At 38.5% G+C, this 13,851-nt stretch overlaps 1 protein-coding gene across 5 annotated transcripts in view; it reads left to right on the forward strand.

Moving 5' to 3' along the window:
• LOC134340362 (V-type proton ATPase 116 kDa subunit a 1) overlaps positions 1-13,851 on the forward strand; it is a 59,098-nt gene that overhangs the window by 35,670 nt on the left and 9,577 nt on the right. For 2 of the 5 annotated variants that reach the window (XM_063037521.1, XM_063037524.1), the window contains exons 15-20: positions 1,470-1,588; positions 2,409-2,625; positions 2,862-2,969; positions 3,993-4,100; positions 4,997-5,014; positions 7,728-7,845. In XM_063037521.1, the coding sequence (XP_062893591.1) occupies positions 1,470-1,588; positions 2,409-2,625; positions 2,862-2,969; positions 3,993-4,100; positions 4,997-5,014; positions 7,728-7,845 (688 nt within the window). The remainder of the gene's footprint in view (positions 1-1,469; positions 1,589-2,408; positions 2,626-2,861; positions 2,970-3,992; positions 4,101-4,996; positions 5,015-7,727; positions 7,846-13,851) is intronic. The other 3 variants (XM_063037523.1, XM_063037525.1, XM_063037526.1) reach the window with 2 other exon arrangements.

Raw genomic sequence — 13,851 nt, forward strand, 5'->3', positions numbered from 1 at the left:
TCTCAAGGGCATTTACGGATTGGCCTTTCCTTTCATGCCCACACCCCACAAATGAATAAAAATCACTTAAATCTTTCAAATTTACCTTTGACTTGAAATTCTAAATTAGTTTGTCTAGACAAATCTAGAGAATAGGTTGAGTGAACTTGGCCTTTTCTCTTTGCAGTGACGGAGGATGAGAGGTGACCTGGTAGAAGTGTACAAGATGATGAGAGGCATTGATCGTGTGGATAGTCAGAGGCTTTTCCCCAGGGCTGAAATGGCTAGCACAAGAGGGCATAGTTTTAAGGTGCTTGGAAGTAGGTACAGAGGAGATGTCAGGGGTAAGTTTTTTTTACACAGAGAGTGGTGAGTGCGTGGAATGGGCTGCTGGCAATGGAGGTGGAAACGATAGGGTCTTTTAAGAGACTCCTGGCTGGCTACATGGAGCTTAGAAAAACAGAGGGCTGTGGGTAAAGCCTAGTTATTTCTAAGGTAGGGACATGTTTGGCACAGCTTTGTGGGCTGAAGGGTCTGTATTATGCAGTATGTTTTCTATGTTTCTAAATCATGAAGGTTCTGGAAGGAAATTTAACAATATGAACTATGGTTTTATTTGAAACATAATTGGATGGATCTGCTTAAAGTCAAGGAGGTTTAACTGTGGAAATGCAATTCTTTGCTGTACAGCATGAAAACCAATGATTTGCAAACTCTGCTATGCACAAAAGAATGGATGTTTTTAATGCCATTGCTCACTTGAGCGAAAACTCACTGATTCAGCAATATTTTAATTAACATTGACTAATGAATAAATACAATTCTTTTTAGATCATAAACAGAAAATGCAGGTGGTGTATGGGTAGAGAATGATTCAGATTAAGGTCCCATCATCAGAACTAAGAGGGAAAGGAAATGGTGAACGCAACAGACTAGGCAGCATCTCTAGGAAGAGGTATAGTCGATGTTTCAGTGATGAAGGGTCTCGGCCTGAAAGGTCGACTATACCTCTTCCTAGAAATGCTGCCTGGCCTGCTGTGTTCACCAGCAACTTTGATGTGTGTTGCTTGAAATTCCAGCATCTGCAGATTTCCTCGTGTTTGCGAGGGAAAGGAAATGGATGTTTTCAGTCCTATGCAAAGACTAGTAGAGGAAAGGACTTAAAGGATAATACGTTGCTTGTTAGACTTTTTGGGCAGTTCATTTCATGTTAATTCTTCTAGCCAAGTCTATCAGAAAATTCATTGTTTTCTCATAAAATTATTTTTGTGCATGAAGCAGAATCATACAAGATAGATTCCGATGAGTATGTTTCTTCACTGCTTTTGATCTCACCCTTCCAGAAGAAATGATTTCCATGTCCTGGCTTTACCCACTTTTTTCCTTGATGACCAATTCCACCTCTTCTGAATTTGGGGTCTAAGGGAAAGAAAATAGCCAAATATTTGGTCTTAACCCCCAAAGATTAATAGATTTCATATTTTGTTTAGATATGGAATATTGCTACAAACAAACTTACATTTCTGAACTCCTTCAAGATGAAGATGTCTGTGATTTTGGGTGTCATCCATATGACCTTTGGAGTGTCTCTCAGCCTTCTGAATTATATGTGAGTCTGAAAACATTAGGAATAGAAAAGAAGTTTTGAGCTGTTGACGTGATTTTCAAGCAGATTTTGAAGTGTCACTTCATTAAATGTTTAATAATGAAGATTGACATTTCCAAATACTCAGACAATGACATTTAAAATGCATGGGCCAGAATTTCTTAAAACTGAAATTTGGCCCCTGTACGGCATTCAGGCAACCAAAAGATCAAATGAAACTAATCATCTGATTGATTATGATTATAAAACTAATGACAGTCCTGGGGGTTTACAACATTGATCTTTCTGTGGGGTGGGAAGGGAGGTAGAGGTTGTTAGTGGTAGTGATTCGTGGTGGACTTGAGTTCTTTTGTCAAGTTTTAGTAAACTTTTACATGTCAATTCAAATTTGAACCATCATTTAGGTTGACTTCCATAGTTTACTAATCTATTTGAATGGCTCAATGAGGTACAAATTTGACCAACCAAAGTTATGACTTGAAACTTATGACTTTATTCCATCTCTGTACCCTCTCAGGGTGGACTGCAGGTATTATCACTGGCATGTTAAGTATTGATTTATTTTTCAGTAACACCATAAGACATGGGAGCAGAATTGGGCCATTTGGTCCATTGAGTCTGCTACACCTTTGCATCATGTTATTATCCCTTTCAATCCCAGTGCATTCTATTTATGTTAATACACCAAAGTATGGGTACAGGTAATGATTTATAAGCTCCTTGATTTCAGTGTTTGCAATTAGCTGTTAAATAATGTAAAAGTACAAACTTATTGAATATTTCTAATTTTTCATGTTATTTGTTTTCTCTGCTTTATTCTTAGATATTTTAAAAAACCACTGAACATCTATTTCGGCTTTATCCCTGAAATGGTGTTTATGCTATCTTTGTTTGGCTATCTTGTTATTCTCATCTTCTACAAGTGGACTGCTTACGATGCCAGCACTTCAAGAGATGCTCCCAGTCTTCTCATTCACTTCATCAATATGTTCCTCTTCAGCTATAATGATAAAACAATGAAATATCTATACAAGGGTCAGGTATGGAATTATCAAAATGTGCTTATGCAATATTTCTGTATAGCAGTTTGAAATCAATAGCTTCCAGTTTTGAATATAAAATACATTCTGGTGTTGCTTACAAATCTAAATTGATACGTCTGTGCAAAACATTGAAACAAACTGATACTTTCTCTACTGCATACGCTATCTACTAATTGGAAAAAACTAAGGTTTAACGGACAGAAATTTAATCAGAATTTCTATTTTGTCCACAGCAAGGTTTGCAGTCCTTTTTGGTAATTGTAGCTCTGCTGTGTGTTCCATGTATGCTTGTGGTGAAACCATTGGTGCTGCGTCATCAGTATTTGAGAAGAAAGAACTTGGTAAGTTTTCATGTTTCCAAGTTCAAATTGTTTTTGTCCTTGGGATAGTAGTAACTGTACTTTAGTATTGTATTTAACTTCCTGTTCTAGGGGCAAATTGGCACTTAGAAAATAAATCTCTTTATCTACCTCTTAATATTCCAACATTAAATTACTGTGATTAAATGCAACTGAGTTAAACTAATATATAGTTAATGTGTAAATGTTGCAGTGGTGAAACAGATTAAGTTTATCTCAAATGTATTGGGTAAGACTGCTAAGGAAAAGATCGTTTATTGGGTTGTGCACCCATTGTCCACAATAGGGGAAATACTACTTTCCCACATCTTGACTTAGTGGGTGAGTAATGTTCCATTTTTCAAAATGACTTATTTCAATACTGAATGCAAAATCAAATTCCATTTGAAGTGTGGATTTGCATTCCTCTATTCAGTTTTGTTATTTAATACAATTTCTTGTTATTTTACTTTTTTGCATTGTTCAACTTATGGTTAATATTTGCATGTTAATGTAAAGGATGCAGATGCTTACATAGAGAATATTTTTCCCTTGTGAACAATGACATTTGGCATCATAGCTTTTTTACTTGGTAAAAATAATTTCCTTTGAATAGTATATACTATTGCAAAGTGTAGCGCTTTGCCTTATTTAGGCTTTAATCTCATTACTCGTCCAAAGGTTTGTTGGATTATATAGTGAACAAGGGAATGGAAAGTAAAAAGATGAGGTGTTCAGTATGATAAAGTTTGGGTAGGGCATTTTGAAAAGTGAGTGCGATTAGCAAATACTTGAAGTACTCAGGGCCGAGAACTTAAGCTGAGAAAGTTAACATATTAGCAGTTCTCTAGAACTTGGGGGAGGGTCTGAGATGGGGTGATGGAGATTTACTGGATGAAACTGAGCCCACTGCTGAAAAATTAATTTGGATCTCGATGTCGAAATACAATTGTGGAAAGATTATTTAATTATTAAATCTAATTTGTAGTAGACCTATTATTTGGCTATTGTTTTATCACTGTACAGGGAACACACAACTTCGGTGGAATCAGAGTTGGGAATGGACCAACTGAGGAGGATGCTGAGATAATTCAACATGACCAACTTGATACCCACTCAGAAGATGGTGAGGAGGTAAGTAAAGAATTTTCTTTGTTCATTAAGTTTTATAATGCTGAACAGCAACTGTGCTGTTCATTATCCAGAATATTCCTCCGTCTTATGGTCATTCTTTTCAAAAAAAAAATGCAAAAAGAGAATTGCCAGTACAAACTAATGAAGAGTAGAGGAAGCAAAGGATTGAGTATCAATGCAATCAATTACCAGTTGAGTTTATTTTCTTCACATTACTGGTTGTGTTTTATCTCCATAGAGGGCAGGCTGAGTCTTCTCTGGTAAAAGTTGAAAGTATCTGGCAAGCTCCAACAGTCTCCAGTACTAAGATATCATTTGGTTGGTTGTGTAATAGTTTTGGAAACTCAACCTAATCAAAGTCCAAAATATTGAAAATTAAAGCATATTGTAAGTGATTACTGTGTGTGTGCCTATCATTTTTGATTTCTTATCAGCTTTTTGTAAATTTCCTTGAAATTGGTTAAGTATAGTCAGAGTATTAAGAATTGCATTCAATTATGAATGCCACAATCCTTGCCTTTTTGGTTTTTCATGATGTGATGTCATGATCACTTGTTGCAGGTTTAAGCTAGCTTCTTCCTCTGCTGTTGAAAGATCTTGTGCCTTTATTGGCAGATTTAATGCATCTTGATATTTGCGTGATTTCTTTATTTTATTTTAATTGGGAACAGTTCATAATCTTACACTCAAAGGTCTGGTAAAAATCTAGGTACTACACAAATGATTGTGAATAAATCTTGAAGTATAACTTCAGCAAGTTAAATGTGTTCCCTTGTTTACCAAATAAAAGGATGAGATATTCTTGAAAATGGTACATGAGTTTAACAATTTAGCAATTACTAACAAGACATTCATATTTTCATTGCATTTAACTAAAATCTACATTTTTTTCCAAGCCAACTGAGGAACAATTGGTAAGGCTGTGTTCTTGGCATTTTTATTTCATTATTCTTCATGACCTTTTAATTGTGTGAATTTTGGAATACAGTGGATTTCAGTTAATTGGACCATCAGTTAATTGGGGCAACTGCTTATCTGGGACAAAAAGAACAAAAGCTAGTCGAGAAAACAGCCTGGATTCCCTTCATTTATTTGGAACACTATGCTGCTTAAATGGGGCAGGAGACTGTTGCATGCACTTGTGTGGCTGTTAGACACTATACTATTTTTACAACGAACAGTTTTTAAATGGCAGCATTTGTGTGTGTGTGTTCAAAAATCAGTGATTTTTGTCACTGATAGTTGGCGACAAATACACAAGACAATTCCAAACTGTTTTGCTCACTGCGGTGTCAAACATTCAGGCTTGGAAATGGCGGAAACAGCTGGGAGTGGAAATTAAACAATTTCAATACTTAAACAAATTAGGAACCATGAAGAATTTGAAGAAACGACAATTATCTTGAATGTTACGATGAAAATGAAGATTTGGAGGATGCAATTGTCAAAAGTATTGTATGGAAGCAGTTCATTATCTGCACTGATTTTGTTTATCTACAATCAATCAAAGAACATGGCAGTGTACTCTGGATGAATTCCTCCAATAATTTTTAGGAACTAATAAAAGTTTTATAGTACTGTAGTGCTATTGGTAGTGTTCTAATTTTTTCTGTATTTTATTTAAATACATTATTTGTTACTCAAGTGGTAGTTTGTCTTTTTATACTTTAATAACTATTTCCATGATACTTCAGTCAATTGGGGCAGCTGCTTAATTGGGCCAAAACGTACTGGTCCCAATGTCTTAATTAACTGGAATCCACTGTATATCTTGTGTGTGACATTCAACACACTTCTATGCTTTGTGGATGAGATATTTCTATCCAGTATTGCTTTGTTTCGGAAATAACCACAGGCTGAGGTTCAAAGTATTCAGCTTTTTTTTTTTTGACTTGAGAATGTCAAAAACATTCTCAGCTCTGTTCAACTGAAGTTTAGACAGTCAAATTTTTTTTTTTTTTACTGACCCTAAAATAAGACAGTGGCTGGATGCTAGACCTAGCTGTTGCCTTTCCTTGCTCAATAGAAACTTGTTTGAATCCAACCGGAAATCACTGGTAGTACAAAGGTGTCCACAGCTGTAGCCTTGCCACAGCTTTATGTATACGAGTCCACAGCTTATAAGCCTGCATGACGTATTCTTGCTTCTGCAATAAATTTACATCAATTGCTGTAAAAATTGTTGCTCAAGGATAATATTGGTGGACAGGTTTGAAGAGCAATTGCTCAGGGACTTGGATCAGTTCCATCATTTAATTACATCATGGACAACCTAACCTAACACCAAATATTTCACTTATTTCCCATATTCGCCAGTGGGCCTGTGGTGCCATGAAGTCATACGGCCTGGAAATGGGTTGCTTGGGTCAACTGGTCCGTGCCGACCAAAATGGCCATTCAAGCTAGCCTCCTTTGCCCATATCCTTCCAAACCTTTCTTGCTCATTGTACCTGTACAACAGTCTCTTAGAAGTTGTTATTGTACCTGCATCAACCATTTTCTCTGGCAGCTCATTCCAGATATATACCACCCTCTGTATACATTTAAAAAAAAATGCCCCTCAAGTTCCTATTAGATCTTTCCCCTCTCACATTAAACCTCAAGTTCTTGATTCCCTAACTCTCGAGGAAGAAAATCCTTATTTGCCCTTTCTGTGCCCCTCATTATTTTATATACTACTTAAGGTCACCCCTCCTCTTCCTATAGTTCAAGGAAAATATATCCTTAGCCTGCATGAGCTCTCCCTAGAACTCAGTCCCTCACATCCTGGCAACGTCCCTTGTAAATCATTTCAGTACTCTTTCCACTTTACTAACATTTTTTTTTATATAGCATGGTGACCAAAACTGAACACAATATTCTAAGTGTGGCCTCACCAGCACCTTGTTCAAATGTCGCTTAACCTTCTAACTTCCATACCCATTCTAACTGGTGACAAATTAAGGGAATTGTGCACCTGAATTCCAAGCTCCCTGTTCTATAATGCTTCCCAGGGCCCTGTCGTTCTCTATTATTCAAGAATTGATGGCCCCACCGTAAACAACTTGCGATTAAACACTAAATCCTTGCCCTGTTAAAGAATTTTAAAAATAAGTAAAATTTCAGTTAATAAAAATCTTTCTTTCCTGTATTTTCAGTTCAGTTTAACAATTGTTGTAGTGTTAGTGCCATTCAAGCCAAAATACTCCCATCCTTTGTAGAATTGTTTCCAAACTTTGTTTTTATTGATCTAATTTTAATTCTCAGGCTCTGCTTTCTCGTGTTAAATTCCACATTTTCAGAATTAGTTTTTCTCTAAGTTTCCCTTTTATCTTGAAAACTTAATTGACTAATATTTTAGTTTCCACGGAATGAGGTCCTAGTTTTTCGATTGATTTTTTTTTTCTTAACCCTAATGTAGTGTATGAAATATATTGGGGGGAATAGAAAGAATTCAATTTTCACTTATCACTGATTTTTACATTCATCTCAGATCATTTCATTTTCATTGTTGATTTCCTCTTTCACTTCAAAGACTTTGAATATTTTAGGTTATGCATATTTGAAAATATTTTTTTCAAGTAATGGTTTGAGATAGCTTATGTCTTGCATTTACATTATGTTATGTGTTTAATCTGTTGTTTGTAGTTTAACTTTGGCGATGTTGCAGTACATCAGGCCATCCATACAATTGAGTACTGCTTGGGATGTGTTTCTAATACTGCCTCCTACTTGCGATTGTGGGCACTCAGCTTGGCTCATGCACGTAAGTACAACATGCATTCATACTTCATAGGAGTAGTTCCTACAGTATACATTTGTAGATGAGAATTTCTAAACATGAGTACGATGTTTAGATATAGTCAGAGAAAAGTAGGGCACAGAAATGGGCGCTTAGTCCCATCTAGTCTGTGCCGAACCATTTTAAATTGCTTACGCCCAATGACCTGCACCTGGACTATAATCCTCTATACCCCTACCATCCATGTACCTATCCAAAATTATTTTAAACATTGAAGTCAAGTTTGCATGCACAATTTGGGCAGGCAGCTCGTACCACGCTCACTACTTTCTGAGTGAAGAAGTTTCTTATGTTCCCCTTAAACTTTTCACCTTTCACCCTTAGCCAATGAACTTTAGTTGTAGTCCTACCCAACCTCAGTGGAAAAAGGCTGCTTGCATTTAACCTATGTATACCACTCATAATTTTGTATACCTCAATCAAATCTCCCTTCATTGTCCTACATTCTAAGGAATAATTTGATAACCTATTCAATCTTTTCGTAGAACTCAGGTTTTCTGGTCCCAGCAACATTATTATAATTTTTTTCTGTACACTTTCAACTTTATTTACATATTCCCTCTAGGCAGATGACCAAAACTGCACACAATACTCCCACTTCGGCTTCATCAATGTCTTACACAACTTCAATATAACATCCCATCTCCTGTACTCAATACTTTGGCACATTGGCCTTCATAAATCAAAAGCTTTCTTTATAACCCTATCTACTTGCGCCACCACTTTCAATGAGTTATGGACCTGTATTCCCAGATCCCTTTGTTCTACTACACTCCTCAGTGCCCTACTCTTCACTGTGTTAAGACCTGCCCTGATTGGTCCCTCTGAAGTGCAAAACCTCACTCTTGTCTGCATTAAGCTCTGTCTGCCATTTCTCAGCCCATTTTTCCACCTGGTCCAGATCCTGTTGCAAACTCTAGTAGTGTTCCTTGCTGTCCACTACACACCTGATCTTGGTGTCATCAGCAAATTTGCTGAGCCAGTTAACCGCATTATCATCCAGGTCAAGTATCAAACTGTAAAATCTTCCTATTTCTGGCCTCACTAGCACATGGCATAAGTAGCAGTCCTGAGATGACAACACTGGAGGTCCTGCCCTTTAACTTAGCACCTAACTCCCTGAACTTGCAGAACCTTGTCACTCTTCCCACCTATGTCATTGGTGTCTACATGGACCACAACCCCTGGCTGCTCACCCTCCCACTTAAGAATGCTGAGGACTTGATCCAAGATGTCCTAGACCATGACACCCAGGAAGCAACATACTATCCAGGAAACAACAGGAATTCTGCAGATGCTGGAAATTCAAGCAACACACATCAAAGTTGCTGGTGAACGCAGCAGGCCAGGCAGCATCTGTAGGAAGAGGTGCAGTCGACGTTTCAGGCCGAGTCCTGACGAAGGGTCTCGGCCTGAAACGTCAACCGCACCTCTTCCTATAGATGCTGCCTGGCCTGCTGCGTTCACCAGCAACTTTGATGTGTGATACTATCCAGGAATCTCATTTTTGTCCAAAGAACCTCTTTTCAGTTCCCCTAACTAATGAATTCCCTATCAGCACAGCTCTCCCCTTTTTCACACCCCCCTCCCCCCCCACCCTTCCCTTCTGAGTCACAGAGCCAGACTCAGTGTCAGAGACCTGTTTGCTGTGACTTTCCACTTGCTAGGTTATCACCTGCAACGGTATCCAAAGTGATATACCTGTTGTTCAAAGGGGATGGCCACAGGGGGTATTCAGCACTGGCTTTTTAAACATCTTTCCCCTTTCTGACTGTAACCCAGTCTCCTGTGTCCTGCACCTTGGGTGTAACTGCCTCTCTATATGTCCTATCAATCTTCCCTCAGCCTCCCAAATGATTCAAAGTTCATCCAGTTCCAGCTCTAACTCCTTAATGCGGTTTGTTAGAAGCTGCAGCTGGATGCATTCCTTGCCAGTGTAGTCTTCAAGTACACTGGAGGTCACCCTGCCTTCCCACATTCCACAAGAGGAACATTCAACTATCCTGCCTGGCATTCCTACTGTTCTAACTCAGGGGTCCCCAACCTTTTTTGCACCGTGGACCGGTTTAATATTGACAATATTCTTGTGGACCGGGGGGGGGGGGGCGTGTTCAAGTAGGGTTAAACTCACCTCAACATGTCTTTTACAGATAGGGTTGCCAACTTTCTCACTCCCAAATAAGGGACAAAAGTAGCAGTCAAATCCCAGGACACTTTACCCCAGGAAAGACTACCATGACCATGAAGCCTTGCGCGGGCACCTGTGTGCGCATGCGTGTACGTGCTGATTTTTTTCCCCACAAATCGGTTTTGCCTTCATCTTCCCCGACTACACTGCACATACATTATTTCTACTTTATATAGGCTGTGTATTTATCATATCATTCCTGCTTTTACTATATGTTAGTGTTATTTATTTTTGGTTTTGTGTGTTATTTGGTATGATTTGTTAGGTTATTTTTTGGGTCTGGGAACACTCAAAAATTTTTCCCATATAAATTAATGGTAATTGCTTTTTTGCTTCATGTCATTTCGGCACGAAAGGTTTCATAGGAACGCTCTACCTTAGCGGGGGAAATACGGGACAAGGGCGGTCCCGTATGGGACAAACCAATTTAGCCCAATATACAGGATGTCCTGGCAAACACGGGACAGTTGGCAACCCTATATTCAAGTTCAACAGTGCATGACAGGGAATGAGGAAAGGTGCAGCTGACTCGTATCGTTTCCTCACAGCCCGGTAGCACAGACCAGTACCGGTCTGCGGCCTGGTGGTTGGGGACCGCTGTTCTAACTGGGCAAAAAAAGAAGGAAAACAAATGACTTTTGGGGGGGGGGGTGGAGGGAGGGGAGGAGAGGAGAATTCTGCCTCCAGCTTTTTTGCCTTCTCTCCCTCAAGCATCTCCTCACTGAAACTAGAGCATCAAAATCCCCACTCTTAACACTGTCCACTTGAATATAGGCCACTCTGCTTGCCCTTGCCTCATTTTAATTTGTTCTTGCCAATCAATGCTGATTGGCCGCTGCTCAAAGCGCCAAATTGCTGCAAATCGACGCCTTGTGTACTCAATTGGCAAACCTGAGTGAGCTATGCCTTCTCATGCTCCAATTTGCTGATTGGCCGCTGCTCAAAGCACCAAACTGTCGCAAATTGATGCCTTGTGTACTAAATCGGCGAACCTGAGTGAGCCACGTCTTCTCATGCTCCAATTGCTAACTGGTCGCTGCTCAAAACACCAAACTGCTGCAAATAAATGCCTTACGTACTCAGTTGGCAAACCTGAGTAAGCTACGTCTTCTCATACTTCTGATCGCTGATTGGCCGCTGCTCAAAAAAATACTTGATTTTTGTGGTTAGTTCTATTCCAGGGTACAAACAATGAGGAAGATTCCAAGTGAAAGAATTTCTCACATCTTAAATGTATTATTAGCTTTTAGTATCTGTTTCTAATAACACATAACACTGGAATATAAAACAAAACTAAGCTAGATTGTGCCTTTAGCTACAAGGGGAGTAAAAGTTTGGAACATCACCACATGAGCCTTGTGTCCACCAAGCCACACACCATCTTGACTTGGAAACATTATAGTTTCTTCACTGTTGCTGGGACAAAGTTCTGGAAGTCCTTAATAGCCAAGGACTGCGCTTGTTCAAGAAGACACCACCACCACCACCTCAAGTACAACTAGGGATAGGCTTTTAAATGCTGGCACAACCTGTGAAGTCCCATCCCTGAATGAACAAAAAAGTATCTTGAAGTACTCATAAAGCTGCACCATTCTGCTTCTGAGATAATTAACAAATGCAAAGGCTGACCTATTAACGAGCTGTGGAGGTTGGAGCTTGCTAAAAGAGTAATATTAAAGATAGACATACTGGCTTATCAAGTACAAATAAGACATTTTTTTAGAATTTATCCCCCATGCCAAGTTCCTTGACCTTGTATTATAAAGTGACATTGTACTATAATTACTATTTTTAAAATTTTGTTGGGGAAATGAAGATTGTTTGCCAGCAATCATTAATATTAGTGTCTTTGGTTTGCAAAATGGATTGACCATAAGACACAGGAGCAGAATTAAGCCATTTGGCCCATCGAATCTGCTCTGCCAAACGATCGTAGCTGATTTATTATCCCTTTCAACTCAATTTTCCTGCCTTCTCCCCGTAACCTTTGTCGTTCTTACTAATCAAGAATCCATTAATCTCTGCTTTAAGTATACCCAATGACTTGACTTTCACAGTCGTTTGTGGCAATGAATTCCACAGATTCACCACCCTCTGGCTAAAGATATTGCACCTCATCTCTGTTCTAAAGGGACATACTTGTATTCTGAGGCTGTGACCTCTGGCCCTAGACTACCCTCAGTATTGGAAGCGCCCTCTGAACATTCACTCTATCGAGGCATTTCAAGATTCAATAGGTTTCAGTAAGATCACTCATTCTTCCAAACTCCAATGAGTAGAGGCCCAGAGTCATCAAATGCTTCTCATATTGATAACCCTTTCATTTCTGGGATTATTCTCGTGAGCTGCCTTTGGGTTGTCTCCAGTGCCAACACATCCTTTCTTAGATAAGGGCCCAAAACTGCTCTCAATGCTTCAAATGACCAAATGGGCAATATAGTTGGGTTGATAAAAATAATTCCCATTTGCAATACTACTTAATCTTCTAAGAAAGTAAATATACTGGCACACATTTTTTGTGATTGCACATGTATGCTGTGCCCAGGACAAGTCATCTGATACAGTAACACCCAGGAATGTAAAAATGTGTGTAATATCTAGGAATTCGGGTCAAGACTTTATTCAATTCCTAACACTTGTATCTGGTTTAAGATTTTTATTTTCTTTAATCCAATCATTTGCGCACATAGAACAAGATAGGAAGTTAAGGACAATGGGAATAGCATTTAAACTGAGTAGTAGATCTCCCTCTTAAGATCGTCAATAAATAGAAGATGCAAAAAAAAAAATCTGTCAATTTGTTCAGTGGACTATACCAAATGCCTTTTAGGCCATAGAGACAGTGGCTGCCCAGACATCAATCTTTGCAGAAGTGCTTTCATTTAAACTGGAAGCTGATTACATATATCACAATCCTGACATTTCAATTTGCTAAGATCATAACAGCTCTTTAAACAAGATCCTTAACAGAATCAGATTAGGCCGCATTGTTAAAAAGGTAATTATTTTTTATGAACCCAACTGTTGCCTATTCATTGGACTGAAAATCTGCCAGTCCAATTTACAGAGCAAAGGCAAACATTTAAAGATTGCTGTGAGAAACTAATGTACTAAGTGTTTTAATTAATGGGGTAGGATTTTAAGTTAATTTTGCTTCAATTTTTTCAATTTAAATTAATTTTAGTTTTCTTAACACAGTCATATGGACAGGATTATATATTTCTCATTTAAGTTATTTAAAGCCAAATTTCAATAGTCGTGTACTAATTCATTTGACTGAATTTTGCCTCAAAAAGAACCATTGCATCAAAGTGAAAGATACACTGTTAAGAAAATTTCATATTTGAGGTGAATTTGGTGTTGATTCTGGGATGTTGGCCTGGGAGAGGATGCTGGTGTTGGTTTGCACATTCTTTCAGCGGTTCAAAAGAAATTTCAGAGGCAAATTTTAGGTGCCAGCTGTAAGTAATCAGATTGCTGCTGCCTGCTAGACCATGAATATTGTGCTGGATTTGAAGTCTTGATCTTCCAACACCCTTTATTGCTGTCTAAAGGCAAAGCAAAATCCACCATCAATGTCTTCCTTCCTTCTTTAAGAACTGGCTTCTGAGATACTGGAAGCTGTCCATGTTTTCAGAGTGTTAATGTGAGCCATTTTAGTAAGAAGGCATGTGTTGTAAATTGGGAGCAAGTCAGTACTGCACCTCTTATGGACATTAAGAACCATCTACAGTATATAGTTCATTGATGGAATCAACAGTGATTTGGATCTGAGTCTCCAA

Source organism: Mobula hypostoma, chromosome X1, assembly GCF_963921235.1.
Source record: "Mobula hypostoma chromosome X1, sMobHyp1.1, whole genome shotgun sequence".
Classification (NCBI taxonomy): domain Eukaryota; kingdom Metazoa; phylum Chordata; class Chondrichthyes; order Myliobatiformes; family Myliobatidae; genus Mobula; species Mobula hypostoma.